General features: G+C 48.1%; 2 protein-coding genes across 3 annotated transcripts; both read right to left on the bottom strand.

Annotated features, from left to right (window-relative positions):
• Nucleotides 1–418: 418 nt before the first annotated feature.
• CENATAC (centrosomal AT-AC splicing factor) lies at nt 419–8,178 on the bottom strand. The gene is made up of 11 exons (XM_035138881.3): nt 7,972–8,178; nt 7,236–7,402; nt 5,123–5,221; nt 4,527–4,593; nt 4,368–4,430; nt 3,680–3,744; nt 3,381–3,525; nt 2,584–2,614; nt 1,885–1,968; nt 1,619–1,751; nt 419–633 (listed from the first exon to the last, which is right to left on the bottom strand). The coding sequence occupies exons 1-11, from the start codon at nt 8,158–8,160 to the stop codon at nt 567–569; spliced, it is 1,110 nt and encodes a 369-aa protein (XP_034994772.3). The 5' UTR covers nt 8,161–8,178; the 3' UTR covers nt 419–566.
• A 1,497-nt stretch (nt 8,179–9,675) lies between these two features.
• FOXR1 (forkhead box R1) lies at nt 9,676–16,438 on the bottom strand. 2 transcript variants are annotated; one of them, XM_088658054.1, is made up of 6 exons: nt 16,309–16,438; nt 12,684–12,782; nt 12,153–12,268; nt 11,347–11,576; nt 10,356–10,588; nt 9,676–10,119 (listed from the first exon to the last, which is right to left on the bottom strand). In XM_088658054.1, the coding sequence occupies exons 1-6, from the start codon at nt 16,427–16,429 to the stop codon at nt 10,001–10,003; spliced, it is 918 nt and encodes a 305-aa protein (XP_088514180.1). In that variant the 5' UTR covers nt 16,430–16,438; the 3' UTR covers nt 9,676–10,000. The 2 variants fall into 2 exon arrangements, with proteins under 2 accessions (XP_088514180.1, XP_088514181.1); XM_088658055.1 differs by lacking the exon at nt 16,309–16,438 and adding an exon at nt 15,646–15,796.
• Between the last annotated feature and the right edge of the window lie 3,039 nt (nt 16,439–19,477).

The following is a 19,477-nucleotide window of genomic DNA, read 5'->3' as shown; positions in this document are numbered from 1 at the left end:
CCAGCTGTCCTGATTTAAAGGCCTTGGTGTAGGAGGGTTCTGATGGTGGTGCTTAACCACCCACTCAAGCAGCCAGGACATTGTGCGGTGTAGGGGGTGTTCAGTCCAGCAAGGTGTCAAGGAGTTGAGAGCTGTTGAAGTGAACCCTCTGCTTGTAGGAAATGAGAGGCCTGGCATTGGAGCAGGCCTGCATTACACCATATTCCTACTAGATACTGTGCAAATAGAATGTGAAATTGTTAGCCCTTTGGTGTAAATGTGGAATGTTGCACAAAGTGAGCTAGTGCCTTTTAATTTTTAAAAATATATAGGAGAAAATTAAGCCCTTAGAACGGCCAGGGATAATAATATGTTCCCAACTTTTACAATAACTGCCTTAGAGGGGGCTCTCTGTTTAAGATAGATGAGTTGAGATGAGTGAAATTTTAAAACACATTTTATATTTTAATGATACTTTGCTACAGAACAACCACATGATACTTGCTGACATTCAAAAATAAAAGTCTTCATCTGGCCTCTTCTCAGGCTGCACAACCTTCTGTAACTGAATCAGGCCTTTCTTCCCTTCAGTCAGTTTTTTGCCATTTCCTTTTAGGGCCAGGATGTTTCTGTGCTTCAGATTTGAACTGATGTCTAGAAAAAGTATGGTTAATAAAAGAAGCTTAAAAGAATGAACCAGCCACCACATCAGTTGCAGAGCCACCCTGTTCATTCCCTTACAAATGAGTGTATTGCCAATTATCCTTTTAATTGGGGGGGGGCAGGGGGGAGAATAAACTCCCATACCATATATTTTTCAAAGTGTTAAATCAAATTCACCAAAGGCCTGGATAAGCAGGTGTGTGTTGACCTGGCCTTGAAAGACAAAGTAGAGGCAATTAACATTTGCAAAGGGGGGGGTTAATAGGATGCAGGAAAGGCTATCTGTTCAGCAAGAAGTCGTCTACCCTGATCTTAGGGCAGGTGATAAAGAGACATGTACACCATCAGGGACTTAAGGCTCTACGTATCAAAATTGGGCCCAGTAACATTGGTAGCCTGTGCAGATCTTGCAGAATAGGTGTTGCTGCATAGATCCAGAAAAAAAAAACAAGCTAAATTTTCTGGACCATTATTCAAAGGTAGTTCTATGGAAACAGATTATAGTAATCCACACTCCAGGTTTTCTGAGCATACAGCACTGGGCAGGCTATATTTAGAAACATCCATTGTAATAAAAGGCACTTATTGCCATTTTGTCAATTAATGAAAGTGAAGGAAACACAGGTCAGTTTAAAAAAAGAAAAGAAATTATATACCAGGACTGATATAACTTCAGTAACAAGTACTCTACTTAAAGATAAAACAAAAATTTCTGTGGCCAACCAGAAAGCGTTAGTTTTACAAAGCCAGTGTATGTTCAAAATGCTGGAGTGGAAGACTCAACTAATATGTGCTTAACGTTTGGGAACAAGTGCCTGGTAGGATTCAACCATAGATCCACCACATCTGGTTTTCTTTGTAAGAGCCAAGGTGCTAGAGAACCAGCTACAGAGCCTACCCTTTAAAAGCTGCTGTATTGTCCACCATTAAATACAGATACATTATAAAGGAAGCAAATGTGTGCCCAGAGGCTTACCTGGACTGCCACCTCCTGCCTTGGTTCCAAACCCGCCCAAAGGAGGGGAGCCACCCTTCTCCTGTCTGAGAGGTGTGATCGAAGTTGGCACCCACACGATTAGGTGGGAGCTTCTTCAGCTTCTGTTTCTCCTCTTTAAAGAAAGGAGGGTGGGGAAGAAATAGTTTTCAAGCCTCAATTGGAGTCCTAGTCTCACTTTGATTTCCATCAAGTGAGCTGGTGTCATAGTAAGTCCTGACTACAGGGCCAAAATTCTGCATACTCACTTTCCTTGAGAAATTCTTCGTACGAAGGTCCAATCTGTGCTGTGCTTTCCCCTTCCTCCTCCATCAGCCAAGGGGGTTTGGCCCCTAAAGTATGGAAGGATGACAAGTTAGAGCAGCCCCATTCTTCTTACCTCTGTGTCAAATGGCAGCCTCCCCATCTCCGGGGCCATTATCTTTCCAGATAATGCAATAAGGTCTCTTAATATTTTTTACCTTTCTGAACAAGGAATGAAACCTCCGTGGCAGGGCACATACTTTACATGGAAAAGGTACACGGTGCAAACACTGGTGTCTACAGGTAGGGCTGGGAAAGATTCTGGAACCTCAGAGAGCCACTGTTAGTCACAATTGGGCTACATCAGGCATAGGCAACCTTGGCTCTCCAGATGTTTTGAACTACAACTCCCATGATCCCTAGCTAACAGGGCCAGTGGTCAGGGATCATGGGAGTTGTAGTTCCGAAACATCTGGAGAGCCAAGGTTGCCTATGCCTGGGCTAGATGGACAAGTAGTCTGTGTAAGGCATCTTTCTATGTTTCTGTTAATGTGCCTATTAAGAATCTGAGTGTGTGGGCATTCTCTAGTTGCAACCACAGTTAGGATCTTTCTCATCTAAGACCAGAGTTTATTAAACCTCATCATAAGACAGGTCAAAACCATGTTTCAGAAAATGGAGCAATCAAATCTTTGCTAGCATACCTGTGTAAATGTTGCCATGCTCTGCTGGTTCCTGTGTTCAAAAAAGCAAAGGGAAAACCAAGGTAGAAATTATTTAGAGAGAGGTAGTATGTAAAGAGGCAAGAGTTGCATTTAATTATACAGTGCAGCTTTTAAAGGTAATGTAATTCCCAATTCCAATTCCCCATGTTCACAAATTTATTAAATTTGTATACCACCCTACATCCATAGATCTCGGTGGTTCACAACATAAAAATACAAGATAAAAACACAAAATGCAAAAAAAACAATAAAAACAAACCAATAAACCCCTCTCCCACAAAGACATTTAAAAGGGAATAGGATAATAATCAGCCAAAGGTCTGACTGAAGAACATTTTCAACTGTTGCCTAATGGTGTATAATGAAGCTGCCAGCCGAATCTCATATCAAGTTGGGAATGGGGCATATCCTATTATGTGCAATAAAGGTAAGGGACCACCAGACTGTTTGCTGGTCTGCCACTGGTGTAGGAGCTCTGCCACTCAAGTCAGAAGCCATTCATGGCAGTATAAGGCACACGGAGTGGTTTTTTTTTTTTATTCAAGAGATTTATATTCTGCTTTCTAAAGAAAATCTTTAACCAGTTAAGACTACAATAATTTTAAAAAACTATCTCAGTATTACCCAATCATTTAACACAATAAAATCCGTACCTCCATGAGAATAAAGCATAATCATACCCTAGTTAGCTATATTCATCCAGAACCCCAAACTAAAAGGCTTTCGAGGACAAATGGGTCATTGTGAAGAGATGAAGTGGGCTCCCATCTACCTACCTGATGGCCAATAAAAGTTAAAGACTGTCCTGCTTCCTGCCACTCTGACATGGTTCTATCTGCAGATCCAGGGTGTCCTTCAAGAAATGTCACGTTTCTGCTTGGCCCAGGCTGCTCTTGTTCTTCCGTGGCAAAAGCAGAGTCACTACAACACAGGAGAAGTTCTCAAGTAAAGCAGAAAGTATATGGGCACATTTTGGTACCCAGGGACTGAAAAGGCCATATTACAAAGGGCAGAAAGAGGTAATTAAGGCCTCTAAAGCAAACACCACTGATAACCATGACTAAACAACTCTTACCTTGGGCTTCCTGTAAAAGCACTGGCGGTGGCAGCTCCATTGCACAGCTCTGTCTCTGCCTGTTGCTGAGTTTGATTCAGGAAAAAACACTTGTTTCAAGAGACAATAGTAAAGTCTGCTCTGTAGGACAACCTTGGAATGAAATCACTAGTAATAAGGTGGAAGGAATCCAACCAATGCCCATCAAGAGATAATGGCCAAAGACATGCTCTTGCATTGGAGGGAAATGGGGGTCTGCAGATAAGCTTTGGCCACAGATGCCCTCTACCCAACACTTAAGGTGTGGACATATCAAGGAAAGGAAGGTAATTAGATGGGATATTTTAATGCTTTATTGTCAATAGAGCAAACAGTGGCCGGTAAAGGACTTTGCATTTTCAGGAGAGAGAAAAGGCACAGAAAGGGCATTCAAGAGGTGGGGGTGCCCCAGACCACAAACAACAGCTGTAAACTTTCAGCCAGGCATTTCTACTGGAAGTGCTAGCAAAGGGGGTTAGGAAAGGAAGGCCATACAAATGAAATCTAAACTGGACATGAGAGATGAGATGTGCTGCTGGGGACATTCACCACCTTCCCTAGTGGTTGAAAGAGAAATCACATGTTTCAACTAGAGAGAAAGGCAAGGGGCACAGAAACAGTTGTGAACATAATGGTGGATACTGCCCATGTGCATCCTGGGCACACAAACCTCTAAGGCAGCCTGCACTACTTCTTGCCGTCTCTGCTCCACCTCTCTGATGCGAGCAGCCACCTGGAATTGGGGTAGGCAGAAGACACAATGAGAACCTGAAGCAGAGGAGAAACCCAAATTCCTACCACAGAAACGCAAACACATTATTGTCCTCACCTCTTGAATGAGCTCATCTTCTTTTTCCTCATAAGCATCCAGAGCTTTGGAGAGTGATGCCTTGAAGCTGAAACAGAATCAAAAATTATATCAGTTTGTGGAGCAACAACGTGAAGCAAGGCAGTGGCCTTTTGCTGCCTCTACCACAGAAGACAGGTGGTGCAATAAGAAAATCTAAAATGATTTTACAGAAAAATTATTCCAGCCTGAATGAGTGATTACTTTGGGAGCCCCAGCAGTGTAGGAGGAACAGTATCAAAGCCCTGAAACAACCAGGTATGGGCAACACCTAACCCTGTCCCACCATCAGGCCCTCTAATAAATTAATCTTTCTCCTTTGGCCAAGGGACTACATTTCCTCTTGGGGATAACTGACAGCGGCCATATGCTGGCAGCATGGTGGAGATACCTGACCAGAAACTAATCAGCAGAGAGATAGAGATGATTTCTGCCAGTGATATGGACTTAGTATCCACTAATGGATGGATGAATGGTCTGACTTGGCATAAAGCAGCTTCCTTCTGCGCCAAAGAGGTGGAATAGCTAATCTAGCAAACAAAATGCCACATAAACTAACTGGCAAAGCGTCTACTCACAGCTCATAATCCTCAGAGGAAACCAAGAAGCGTGACTTCAGGCTAGGGTCTGCTTTGTTCTCCCACCAGAATGTATAGACTGCTTTCTTATGTTCAACGCTTGAAAAGGAACAAAAGACCAAAACATCTTAAGAATGAGAAAGGCACAAACTTTTAACAGGACTGCCCAGGCTACAGTTCTTATCCATTTGTCCAGGTGGCAGTGTTAATCCCTGTGGCTCTCCAGATGTTGCTGGATTCTAACTTCCACCATCCCTGACCATTGTGTGTGCTGGCTGGGGTGGAAAGGAATTCAACAATACCTGGAGGGCCAGGAGAATGAGTGGCTTTATGGCATACATCTCCCATTTAAGATAATCTCTGCTCAAATGTAGGTGTCTATGATGAAACTTACATAGATGGCACTGGACCTCTGTTTAACTACAGTGAGGGGGGGAAATATTTGATCCCCTGCTAAATTTGCCCGTTTGCCCTCTGATGAAGAAATGACCAGTCCATAATGTTAATGGTAGGTTTGTTGTAGCTGTGAGAGACAGAATAACAACAGGAAAAACCCCAGAAACCTAGAAGACAAAAGTCCAGTACTGTATATCTGAAGGAGCGTCTCCACCCGCATCGTTCCACCCGGACATTGAGGTCCAGCACCAAGGGCCTTCTGGTGGTTCCCTCGCTGCGAGAAGCCAAGTTACATGGAACCAGGCAGAGGGCCTTCTCAGTAGTGGCACCTGCCCTGTGGAACGTCCTCCCACCAGATGTCAAAGAGAACAGCAACTACCAGACTTTTAGAAGACATCTGAAGGCAGCCCTGTTTAGGGAAGCTTTTAATGTTTGATGGTTTACTGTATTTTAACACTTTGTTGGAAGCCCAGCCAGATGGGCAGGGTATAAATAATAAATTGTTGTTGTTGTTGTTGTTGTTGTTACTGTCCTTATTTAGAGGCTGTGATAAAATCTCCCATATAAGAATTTGTTAAATCATATTTTAGTAGCAGTACAAATGGAATTATTATTAAATTGGAAGAATGGAAGAATGCTGGTGATAATATGGTTTTTAGCCTTGACGGATAATCTCACACATCATAACAGTGATGTATGGAGAAACTCAAAAGGAAATCTTTGATACTGATTGGCTTATATTTATTTCATTTATTTATTCTCACGCATAGGAGTCTTGACCCTCTGTAACTCATAATGTTTATTAGTTAGGTTACCTGACTTGAAAGGATGATGTCATTTTGGGCTTGTATCTGTAATAATGAAACTATTTTGTACCTGTTGACCAATATCATTTGTTTGTTTGCATTGATTGTTCTGTGTTTAGATTAAAATTATTATTATTATATATGGAGGGGCACAGACTCCTCACCTCTAATATAAACTATGTAACCCCTGAAGGATAATCTCAGAGGAAAACAACAAGCAATTCTGCATGCTGTGAAAGATGCCTGTATCAGAAGCCAAGGGCAGGCATGGACACTCACAAAAAGGGATTACAAGCATGGAAAAATCAAATTTGATCCCACTCAAAGTCATATCCACATTTAGAACTATGCCAGTTTTTGACTCACTCCCAGGAGCCTAATTAGCAAGGAAGAGGTGAGCAGAGGAGTTGTTTGGGGTATGTGTATGACAACTATGAAAAATATGCTCCACTGTTTCATTAATTGGAAGAAAACTGGAATATACTTGCAAAAAGTATAAACAAGGTGACTCTGAAAACAGCCAGTTTTGCTTTGACTGCTGAAAACTGCCACCAACTTACTACCATAGCTGCCAAGTTATCCCTTTTTTAAAGGGATTTTCCATTATGCTGAATAGGCTTCCTCGCGAGAAAAGGGAAAACTTGGCAGCTATGCCTTACTACAACTCCCATGTTTCAGACTGCAAACTGGGTTACTGATACAATCCAGTACGTATATAATTGATTGGCTATGAAAATTACTTGTGCACCTTCCGCCTTCAAAAATAACTTTGTTACGACTAGTAGGTAAAGCAAATAAAAGCAAAATGTAAATAAGAAAGCCAAACAAAGCTATTCGTATTCCAGACCCACACACCTCATGCTCCAAGAAATAGGTGGCCTGCATGAGTGGAGACTCTTCTCCAAGCTTACCTGGCCATGTGCTGGAGGAGGCCGCCATGCAGCACGGCCAAGGACCCCTGGCTCAGGTGCAACTTCACCTCCTGCCTGCAGCAAACGCACCAGAATTGCCGCTCATGCTCCCCAGGGTCAAAAGGCACCACCGAGGCCCGCTTGAGCATCTTCCGCGCTGCGGCCACCTGAGCAAAATGTAAAAGAGAAGGAAAAGTGAGAAGAAGAAAAAACAACTTGTGTGAAGGATAGCAACTTGCATGAAGGATAGCTCAATTAGACGAGCATAAGCCTCTGAATCTCAGGATCGTGGGTTCAAGCCCCATGTTGGGCAAAACCATTCCTGCATTGCAGGGGGTTGGACATGGGTGTAGCCAGGATTTTTGTTGGGGGGGGGGGCAGGCAAAGTTTTTGAACTTTTGTTAGATCAGCCAAAGCTGGGGGGCGGGGGGCAGAACCTCAATTAATTTAGTACTTTCAATCACTGTTGTGCCCCCCTGGGGTTGGACTAGATGACCCTGCTGTTCCCTTCCAGCTCTATGACCCCGTGAATTCTCTCTGGAGAGCAGCTGGCGCCCTTTCGGACCGGCTGCAGAACCAGCACCCCACCCGCCCACTCCTTGCTGCTCCTTGGACAGGCCACCCGCAGCCGGGCAGGCAGAAATGCGAAGGGTGCAGCCTTGCACGAAACTCTGCCCGGCTACCTTCGGGCACTTCACCCGACCCCCCGCGCCCATCCCTGGAGCTCCGGCCGTACTTTCTCCTTCAGGCGGGCGAGCACCCCGCGAAGCCGCCTCTGGTGCCCCGTGCTGTAGAGGTGGCTGCGCCGACCGGCGAAAGCGCTGCACCGGCAGAGCGGGCAGCGGAACAGCGTCGTCGCCATGGGAACGGCGCCAGGCCCCTCGCCCCGATCGCCATCGCCGCCGCCGCTGCCCCCGTCCTCCATTTTGCAAATCCCGGAAGCGGGCGGCCAAGGAGGCGGGTCTCGCGGCGAGGGCGACCCCTGGCGGCCATCCCCAGAACTGCAGGATTACGTCATTCCCACCCACGCACGGCAATCTGCTGCCGCGCGCTTCGCCCCCTCCGGCGAGGAAAAGGCATCGCGCAGCACGTTGCGGGATCCAGAGCCCCGGGAAGGTGCGCGCTGCTCCTTGGCTTTGCTCAGACGTAAGGAGCATCCAGCACGTGCTCAGAGTCAGAGGCCCTCCTCTCGTTTCTGCTCCACGTCCTGAACCCCGCGCGAGCTGAAGGAGGCAAATTCAGGACTCGGAGCAGGGTTCCTGCATTGCAGCGGGTTGGATTAGATCAGGCATCCCCAAACTGCGGCTAAGAGGAACAGTGGTCAGGGATGAATTGTAGTCCAAAACATCTGGTGGGTCGAAGTTTGGGGATGCCTGGACTAGATCACCCTTGGGTCCCTTCCAACTCTATACAATTCTGAGATTCCGATTACAGCTGCGGGAGGCACATCCCCCTGCCATCTCGTTGCTTAGCAAGCCCCCTTCTTGGCCGGAATGAAGGAGACAGCCCTGGCTTGTCCTGAGAACAGGTGTTTTATATCTTAAATCTGTTTTGAAGCCATTTATTCCGGTTTAATCTGGTGGAATAGTGATTGCGCCAACTTTTTTATTTTTAAAATTACTTTGCACTTGCAGATAGTTCACAATTATCGTCCACACAATTATTAGAGCAGTCTTGCAGCTGTAGCTGTGCCGGAGATACATCAGGTGTGCAGAATAACATGTCACTTTACACATTTTTCTGAAGAGAATAGAGGAAGTTGGAGTACTGTATGGGGTACTATATGGGGTCCATGAAGTAGCCTAGTGGGCTTGGCCTGACATTTTAGGATGATTGGGGTGGACTGTGAAGATGGATGTAGCAACTGTGCAATAAAACAGGGTGAAGGGCACCAGGGAAAGAAAGGAGCCTTTCAGTAACAGGTACGGTCCACCACTCAGGCCCACATTTCTGACATGCTTATTCACTGCAGCTGTCAGATCTGTTTATGGGTTTTGTTTTGCATACTTGGTCACCCTGCCTTGGATAAATCAGTGCAGATGCCCCTGCCTGAAGCCAGGCATTGAATTCCTCTCACCACTGTTTTCCTGTCACCGCAGTGAGCTACCTGCAATTCTAAACAGTCAGGGAAGTTGTCTGCTGCTCACCCATCGGGCTTCTCCCCCACCCCAAGACAGGTGACGCCTAAGCTGCCGTTGAGGTGGGAGGGCAAACAGAAGCTATTTTCTATAGAGGCAGGGGTGCCAACTTGAATAAAATACTGCAGGGCAGGTAAGTCGCACCCCACATAATCAATTACATGACACAGTACCCACACACCATTTGAATGGCAATGCCCATCAACTGGGAAGGGAGCTCAAATATTTTATTGATGGGGGAAGGGACCTCGGCCCCTTTAAGTTGGCTCCTATGCAAAGAGAACACACACACACAATGACCATTTTGTGCACATTTTAACTGTTTATTACCATGCTTTTTTATCCACATTTTCAGTAACAAATAAATATATAAATAAGTTCAAACACTCCGCTTTATGCATTCTCTTTCACAGTGCCTTTCAACAAACTATTCCCATCACAAAACACGGCACCACCTCTGCTGCAAGGGGAAAACACTGTACAGGTGTTTTGGTTTATTTTTGGAGGGGATCTACTCTCATAGGAAGCTGCCCCTCCATCTGCAAATTTGGGGTTTCTTCCACCCCAGATAATATCTTCAGAAGGAAGCAAGCCACAAGCCTGGCTCTCTTAGCACAGCTGTTCCTTTCAACAAGCAACAGTGCCTTTTATAGATACTGGAGGATGCACACTTGGCTGCAGTGGGGTTTCCTCCATGCCATCCAGGTTTAGTGAGGATCCGAGGCCAAAGAGAGACCTCATCAGTTCTGGGGAAAGAGGGAAGCAAATACAAACTGTCAGGGCTGGTGGCCCCATCAGTTGATCAAGGTGACTTCCATGCTCGGGAAGCCAACAGAGAGAAGTTAGGTTTGCTAAAAGTGGAACTGCTTGCCAGATCCCTCCTCTATTTCAAGCTGTTCAGGTTCCCATCTCCTTCCTCTGGTACCTTCCCTCCTGGCCATGCTCACCCCCCTCTCCGGTTGCACACCATCTTCCTGCCCACCTGGCCTGTCCATGCTCTGACGCATCAGCCTCACCAAGTCCTCTGGCAGCTCTCGCGTTTCCGCCCGAAACTTGCGCCATCCCTCTGTGGTCAACTTCCACATGCGGGACTTGCGTTTCCCATCAAGGCACACGAAGGCGGCTGTCTTCTCAAAGCTGCTGCTGAAGCACAGGTTGTGCCGGATGGTGTTTTTCCAGCCTTCTGGAGCTGTGCGGAAGAAGGGGAAGTGCTTCCTGGCAGGGAGGGAGGTCAGCAGAGTGGCTAGAGCAGGGCAGGTGGCCCCATGGAGGCAGCAGGTAAACCACCAATAGCACTGCAGTGTAACATTCTTTTCTGTCCCCAGGGATGCTTGTACCCCATGGACTGTGTAGGGAGGGCCCCGGGGGAAGGAGGAAATTACAGACTGCTTTCTAGCACCCAGTTAAGGTAAAGGTAAAAGGACCCCTGACCATTAGGTCCAGTCGTGACCGACTCTGGGGTTGCGGCGCTCATCTCGCATTATTGGCCAAGGGAGCCGGCGTACAGCTTCCGGGTCATGTGGCCAGCATGACAAAGCCGCTTCTGGCGAACCAGAGCAGCACACGGAAACGCCGTTTACCTTCCCGCTGTAGCGGTCCCTATTTATCTACTTGCATTTCGACGTGCTTTCAAACTGCTAGGTTGGCAGGAACTGGGACCGAGCAACAGGAGCTCACCCTGTCGCAGGGATTCGAACCGCCGACCTTCTGATCGGCAAGCTCTAGGCTCTGCGGTTTAACCCACAGCGCCACCTGCGTCCCATAGCACCCAGTTATGCTGCCCACAATCATAGGAGACTCCGGCCAGAACATGCAGCTTTCAACATCAACTTGAGAGCAGCATCAAAGCCAAGCCAAGCCAGGAGAGGAAGGCAAAGTCAGAAGTCCCCTCTTTAGTCACTGAGCTTCATCTTCATCCATCATCTGCCTCTCCTGGCCCCCACCTGCCCACCCCACTGCTCATGGGCAGGTACCTTATGAACTGGTAGATATCTTGCACTGTCAGGCTGCTGCTCACGCTGCTGCTCAGGGCAAGGCTGATGAGGATGCAGTAATTAAGAGGTGGGCGGGGCCAGTCCCCCAGGGTCCTCTTCAGCTTCCTGGCATGGGATCGGAGGACCTTTGCTTTCCAGGGTGCCCAGGTAGACCGACGGGTGCCCCTCGACTTCTGAGAAAGCTGGGAGGCATCATCTTCCTGGGGGACCTGGAACCGTAAGATTGTGGGAAGGAAGCAGGGACCCTTGGTAACATTTCTCCTTTATTTACAGGCCAGCAGATTGAGCTGTGGCCAGAGAAAAAATGGCACCACCAGATAGGTGGCCTGCCCCACACGTGACAGTTACCAGCCCCGTATGGGTAGCCTGGCTCTCCAAACAAGGGTTTACCAAACTCGAGTCACCAGCTGTTTTTTGAGTACAATTCCCACTATCCCTGACCACTGGTACTAATAGCTAGGAATGATGGGAGTTGTAGTCCAAAAGCAACTGGAGACCCAAGTTTGGGAAACCCTGCAGAAAGGAGGACTGGCCCTGACCACCCATTCCTACCTTCCTTGGAAGCTTTTAATATTTTGCATTGTTTCCTAGCAATGTTTTGATACCAAAGTGAAAGGTGGGATTCAAACATTTTAATTAATTAAAAACAGAACTGACACATAGGCTGGTGGCTCCCATTAAAATCAGGAGAGCCAGCCCAGATTAGAGCCAAGCTATAGTTCATGCCAAAACAGTCCAGAAGGTAATCTTTCCGCCACTGAATTGATGGCCTTGTCTCCACAGACCTCTCTAGCGGCTGGACAAGATGAAGGCAGTGGTGCCACCACGGAGGCATGCCCAGGGATGCTGCAGGCCAGGTTTGGGTTCACCCACATCCATGGGTGGGGCTGTGGGTCAGACTCTGCAGGGAGAGAAAGCAAAGGGCTTCAGCTGGATTGCTGCGCTGCATGCAATCCCACACTCCACAACAAACCTAGGAACATCAGAAGTAGCCTTACAGCCAAGTCAGACCACTGATCCATCTAGCTCAGCACTGCCAAAACCACCAGCAATAACTCCCCAGGATTTAAGGCAAGAGTCTCCTTTCCCAGCCCTGTCTTGGAGAGGCCAAAGGGGACAGGACCTGGGGTTCTCTGAGCGCAAATCAAGTGCTCCACTACGGAGCTGCTACGGTGTCCTTTGTCCTTTAAGCCTCTCCCTGCCACTCACAGCTGGAGTGGTGGACATCCCAATCCGCTAGTTGCTGGAGAAGGCAATTCTCAGTGGAAGGTCGATTCTTCCGCCCCTCAACAGAAGCTCGGCGGCCTCTTGCTTACCCGGGGCAGGAGGGTGCAGGACCCGTGTCATTCTGCGCATTGTCAGCTGTTCCAAGCGCCTTATCATCAGGCCACGAGCGCTCCTGGTGTCCTCGGGAGCTAAGGGGCAGAAGGGCACACATTAAGCGGGCCAGCTGTACACACACGCAGACACACGCTTCCTCACATGTAGCCGAGTTTCTTCTGCAAACTCCCGATGGTGTCGCTGCCCGAGGGGGCGGGCGCTCGCGAGAACCTGGCCTCAAAAAGATGCTGGTGTAGGGCTGGGAGAGGGCTCTTCGTTTGACCCACTCACTCCTGCCCTACAACCCCAGAGCCCTGCTGCGGAGGCTCCCCCAAAACTTTCAGGTGGGCCGAGGAACTCCAGGAAACTCCCGCCGGTGTGGCAGGTGGTCGCAAGCATGGGCGTATCCAGGATCAAAACTAGGGGGGGGGCAAGCCATGGTTCAGGAGGCTGGCTGCTCCACATTGGCACCCAGGGCCGTCTTAGCATATCCGACGATCCCTCCAGCGTCTGCCCTTTCCCAGAGTTGTTGACCTTTTTTAAGGGGGGGGGACCCCAAGGTTGTTGACCTTTTTTATGAAAGGTTCCCCAGAGTTGCTGACCTTTTTTAAGGGAGCTGACACCACCACGCTTACACTCTTAAATCTCAGGGTTGTGGTTCCAAGCCCCATGTTGGGCAAAGGATTCCTGCATTGGAGGGGGTTGGACTAGATGACCCTGGTGGTTCCCTTCCAACTCTGTGAATGGTTCTGTTATTCTGTTGTATCTGAAGGCCTGTTCACAGGGAAGATGCAGCAAACTTGTTTTGTGAGAGATGCTTGTGGTGTGATTCCTGCACTGGAGGGGGTTGGTCTAGAGGACCCTTGGGGGTCCCTTCCAACCATCCAGTTCTGTGATACTATGATTAAAATACTCAGCAAAGGTGTGCAGAATAGAGACAGATACATATTATTTCCATCTGAAAAGTTGGTATTGAGGGTTGTCTTCATGCATACAAAGAACAAGGAAAGGCAAATGTGAAGAATAACCAACAGAAACAAAACCATGGTGTGTGCATTTTTATAACAAAATAAATCTACATTAGAGTTGTTGTTTTAGTTGCAGGATACATTTCCCCCCTTTTTTGTGGTTTTGAGTGATCTATATCCATACCTTTGAATTGATAAACATGTCTTAAGTTTGCTTCAGAAAATTAAGAATTCACAGCTCCCCAAACCCATTTGAGAAATTTCTTGATACTGATGTTTATGTAGTCACGAGGTGCAGTTTAGATATATTCTGGGGGAGGGGGATTTGTTATCCAATTTCTTTATCTTCTTACTTCAGTTTCCCAGGGCTTTGTTTATTTATTCTTAAACAATTCAAAAACAACAACCCTTTTTTGCTGTACAAATTTGATGAAAAGATGATCTACATGCAGCACTCTTCTCTGGTGCTAAGTGATGGAGGGGAGAAACACATGTTAACAAAGGGGGGGGGACGCTTCTCAGTCAGCTCATAATGTTCCCTGATGTTCAATTGGGATTGTATAGGGTATGCCTTAATGAAGGCAGGTGAGAAGGTGAAAAAGACCTAATGAGTGTGTTCCTTCTGCATTGAAAGATCACTTAGGAGCTGCAATAACTTTTGTGTTAGCAGAATGCACAAATTAGGTCTGAAATCATCACATGCATACCAAGATCACAAAGGCCTGACTCTTGGTGCAGCAATAACCAATTTTGCACCTTGTGTCTTTTTCCCCCCCTCAAGGTTTGAATTTATGGTGATCTAGTGACAAGGGACCTAATTTTATTGTCCCCCCCCCTTTTTTTTTTTGCTTAGTGCATAAGGAATGTGGGAGAGAAAGTGTTCTCTACTGCATGCTCTGTTAAAGGAGTAGCTTTGACTAGCCAGTAGCTTGTGCAGTTTTTAAACTCCTGGAACAGTCCTCAGGGTAAGTCACACCATTTAAGATAGAACTTAGGTAAAGGGACCCCTGACCATTAGGTCCAGTCGTGACCGACTCTGGGGTTGCGCGCTCATCTCGCGTTATTGGCCGAGGGAGCCGGCGTATAGCTTCCAGGTCATGTGGCCAGCATGACAAAGCCGCTTCTGGCAAACCAGAGCAGCACATGGAAATGCCGTTTACCTTCCCGCTATAGCGGTTCCTATTTATCTACTTGCATTTTGATGTGCTTTCGAACTGCTAGGTTGGCAGGAGCTGGGACCGAGCAACGGGAGCTCACCCCGTCACAGGGATTCGAACCGCCGACCTTCTGATCAGCAAGCCCTAGGGCTCAGTGGCTTAGCCCACAGCGCCACCTGGGTCCCTACAAGATAGAACTTAAGATACGTTAAAAAGCAGTTTAATTGGCTTTGGCTACAGTGCAGAAGTTTCTGTTCTTTAAAAGGCTCGTAAGAACTGTATAAGGGCTCTCCCAACCAACCACACTCACAGATTCCATGAGAAATCCCTCCGAAACACTGGTTGCTGGGCGACGAGAACGAGCTGCAGGCTCAGACTATTAAGAGCAATTTAGGTGGCTGGGCAAGAGGACAACTGAGCAGGCAAGATAAAGTCACAATAAAGCTAACTACTTGCCCCAATGAGCTAGGCTGACCTTCACTGGCCGAAGATGGGGGGGGGAGCCACACTCCCACAAAGACAACTAAAATAAAATAAAATAAAACAGTCCTGCAGCCGGGACACGCTTCCCTCAGCCACACAAAGATATGTTATTCATCCCAACAAGCCAAGCCAAGCAGCAGCAGGAAGGGAAAAAACGCTCCAAGATGCAAGAAGGGAAAAACGCTCAGCCACGCTCCCAGATGCACCCCTCCCCACCAAAAGCCTTTGCTAAACTGTAAAGCAGTTAAAAGGCAGAACATGCCCAATTAGGAAGTAATCAGCAAAGAAAAAAGCCTCGGAAACAAGACCCACCCACCCCCCAGGTACAAGCCCTGATCCCTGAACGTTACCACTCCCAGGGAGAAGGAACCTATTCCGCTTCTGTGAACAAGCCAGGAAAAGCTGAAAGGGGCGAGCGGCGAGGTGCTGCCGGCTCAAAACCCAAGGTAATCAGCTGAGCGAAGGAGAACTGGAGGCAATAAGGATGGATGACTTAGGGCTGCCGCGGCTGTTTGAATGCAACTAAACCCCACCCCCGAGCCAGCCCTATTGGGCTGGGTGCAGTAGGCAGGGCGTGGCAGCTGGGACGGCTAAGGCAAGGAGCCGATAGCCCCCTTGCCAACGCGGGGAACCGGCTCCCGCTCACAACTCCTCCCCTTTGAGAGGCTTTGCCGGAGAGACAGCCAGGGAAGGAGCGGGGAGGAGGACGGGGAGCCGCTTTTGCCACACTTATTTTTAAGCTTATTTTTTGCTTCTAGGAGGGGGCAACGGCCCCCCTGGCTACGCCCCTGGTCGCAAGCCTGACCTGCGACCGATGCAGCGGGTTGGCACCTACCGGTATTCCTTTCCCGCGGTGTTAGGGGAGGCGCTCTGCACATGCCCAAAGAGGCTTCCTCCCCCCTTCCTCTCCTCCCCCAGATCACGCAAGCCTCCTTTTGCCCCCAGAATGAATGCCTTCGCCCCCAGGGAAAGGAAAGGGTCAGTGGCCAGGAAGAACTTCAGGCCAGCCTCACCGTGGGGCAGCTCGTCGCAGATAGTGCTCAAGCCCAGCTCCTTCCTCATGTTCCAGTCCCAAAGGCCACTGCACAGGTGGAGGTTGGCCCAAAAAGCCGGCCTTTTCAAGCGCAACTCCATAAGAACTACACTGCAAACTCCGCGGGGCAGATATCTTTGCGGGGCGGGGCGAGGCGTGGTGCGCTTCGCACCTTTAGAAGCCGGGCCGGGAAGGGCGGAGCCGCTGATCTACCCCGACACGTGACTGCAGGCTCTGCAACCGAGACTCGCAGGGAGTCCCCCAAGGCCGTCTCCGTCCCATACGTTTCATGGCCTCTCTGCGCTCCTAACCCAGCAGACGCAGTTTTTACACTGGACTGTAATAAGCACCTTGACTCGACTCCATCTCCTGGCTCACAAAATCAGGGCTCTCATGCCTGGAGTCTCCAGGTTTTTCCATGGAGACCAAGCACCCCAAACTCAGAGCTTCATGATGCCAAGTCAGAAGAGAGGGACTGTGCACGACTAGGGATCTGGGTAATATGTTCTCTCTGGGAATATATTGAATTCTCTGAGCTTGCGGGTGCTTTACTTGCTCTACTGGAGTGCTGTCTCTCAGTAGATCCTGTTAAGTTCTGCAAGGACTGGGATCCCAGAGTTGGAGACCCACTCTTGCTAAGTAGTGGTTGGGAGAACCACAAGCACTTCACAACAGGTGCATTGCAGTTAACAGCAATCATAAGTGCCCCCAACAGCATCCAAGTTACCCTGGTTAAGGGTGTGGGGAGGGGAGGTGATCAAGCTCCTATGGGCATTGATATGGCAATAGCTGGGGTGCAGCTCCCCAATTCTGAAAGCAGGTGGTGCAGAAGCAGGTCACCTACTGGTCATGGGGCTAATAGACGCTAATTGCTTCATTGCCAAACCTGTTAAAAACAACAACACAGCCCTCACTTTCCTTCTTAACTCCTCCCCCCTAATGGAGATAGGTTTTCTCCCTTGAAAAGCAGTGCAGCCTCTCCTTGTTAATAATGATTTGTTGCACATGTGATTTGCAAAGTGCTTCATGATCTTGTGCTGTGTTTGAGTCCGCCTTACACATAGAGTCCTTGCACCTTACACATACAGTCTTATACATACAGTCCTTGATGCCCATTGACACCATACAGATTTATTTGTTTGTTTGTTTGGCATCCTACAGATTTGAGAAGCTGGGGGAGGGTGTGGCTTATCACAGACTTGCCAAGTGAGTCTGTGGCAGAGGCTGCCTTTCCAAGCCAGCATTCCATCTATTGAAACAGTCAATGATTTGCCTTTCCTTCCTCATGTCTGGGAGGAGCTTCATCACTGAGTTTCAGTTCGCTGCACTCTATCCAAGTGTGCGCAAACAACCCTCTTCCTCCAAAAGGAAACTCAGGGATGATTAGATGGCTTTGGTGCTAGTTACAGGAAAAGCTACAGCAAATTAAGGGAGCTCCCAGAGGGTGGAAGGAGCTGATATCCCAGCTGATATGGAGACAGAATGACAGGTGAAGGTGGATGCAGAGAAGATGGGCAACCTGGGCTGGAGAAGACTGCCTTGGAAGTAGGTCCCTCCCAACAGGTGAAGAGAGCTGTGAGAAGAATTGCCACCCCTTCTAGCCCCACCCTGATCTAACCATTCAACTCTGCTGGTCTTCCATCTTTGCTGCTCCTCACTAGCCCTTGCCCTGCAAAAAAAAAGGACTAGAACCCAGAGCATCAAAGCCCCTTGTCCTCCCCCACCCCTCAATCCCAGGCCTTAAATGCAAAACACAAGTTTCCACACCCCTGCAGTGTTGGTCCAGCTAAAAGAAATGAAAGGAACGGGCCTGCTCATTTGGTGTCCAAACCAGCACAAAGAATGGGTAGCAAGAGGAAGCCAATCGCCTCTCAAGACTGCCTGGTGTGAGTGAATGCCATTGCTTCTCCAGTGCAGCTTCCCCAGGTGGGGATGGGGGGGGAGAGGCTGACCAAACTGGAGCAGCCTTGGTGAAACTTGTCTGACCAGCCCCCTCCTCAAGGTGTCCCGGCACACACCTTGGCCATTCTAGAGATGAAGGTGTACCAGTTCCAGGTGGCAATAGCCAGAGCATTCTCTTCCCCCACTCCATAGGCTGCCTAAGACTTCCAGTCTTTCACACTAGCCCCTGCCCCATTCCAGGAAGTATGAACATGTGCAGGGCAGAAGTACTTAGCTCCTATTGCAGGTGATTATAACTTGTACTTGACTAACTCTCTAAGACAGGTCACAATTAAGACCATGTTAAAGATGGTGAGCTGGAATGAAGAGCCAACACTAGAGTTGTGGATGTAGCACCTGTGGGAAAGTCTGGGCATCTGTAGGACTGTGGGAGGTCTGGAGGGGAAATAGTTGTTATAATATTTATTTATGAAGCTCAACTTTTTCTGTCTCTGCCAGAGACCCAACACAATCTCCCTTTCCTCTTCTCAAAAGCTGCTATTTGCATTTCAAATAAAGTTCCTAGGGACACCAATAGAGTCTTAAAATGAAATGCAAAGAGCAGACAGGAGGAGCGATATTTTGCCTGCACTGGCAAGGAGATAAAGGGTTAAACATCCCTCCCCAGTCCTAAGGCAGCTGTTTACATAAGGAATAACATGCGGCACCAAAGAGCCCATGGTCATTTAGGTTCTTATGTCATCCATGGGTGAATCTGTGGCAGGGATAGAGTTTGAACCCAGGGCTCCCAGACCCATTTGCAGTTCTCCATTGTCTGAATGAAGAGGTGGCTCTCCTGGTGAGCTGGTCTGACTCTGACCTCTGCTCTCTCCCTTAGTGCTCCCTGGCAGGAACCTAATTCTGGTGCAGCAGGTGTGAGCATTTGGCTATGTGGATCAGGTGCCCAGATACCTGGAGCTGATTACTACCAGCAGAGGAAGCACAGTGAGTGTGGTGCTTTGCACCCCAGATATGTTAGCTTCAGGGTAGCCTCAACAGAAGGTTCACCTCCCTCTCCCCTTTATGTTAGAATTCAACAGATACCACCTATCTGGGCTTATGAAGGATTTTGTTTTCCCCACTTTAACTTGCTTTCTCAAGGTACCTGAATCGTCCTCCTATGAAGATACCTCTGACTTAGGCCATGCCTTGTCATCTTCTATTCAGTACTGTCCTTTATAACATACAGTAGGCTTTTAAAAACTAGC

This window comes from Zootoca vivipara, chromosome 14, assembly GCF_965207765.1.
Source record: "Zootoca vivipara chromosome 14, rZooViv2.hap1.1, whole genome shotgun sequence".
NCBI lineage: Eukaryota > Metazoa > Chordata > Lepidosauria > Squamata > Lacertidae > Zootoca > Zootoca vivipara.
The sequence above is the reverse complement of the archived record's forward strand: the minus strand, read 5'-3'. Positions and strand labels throughout refer to the sequence as shown.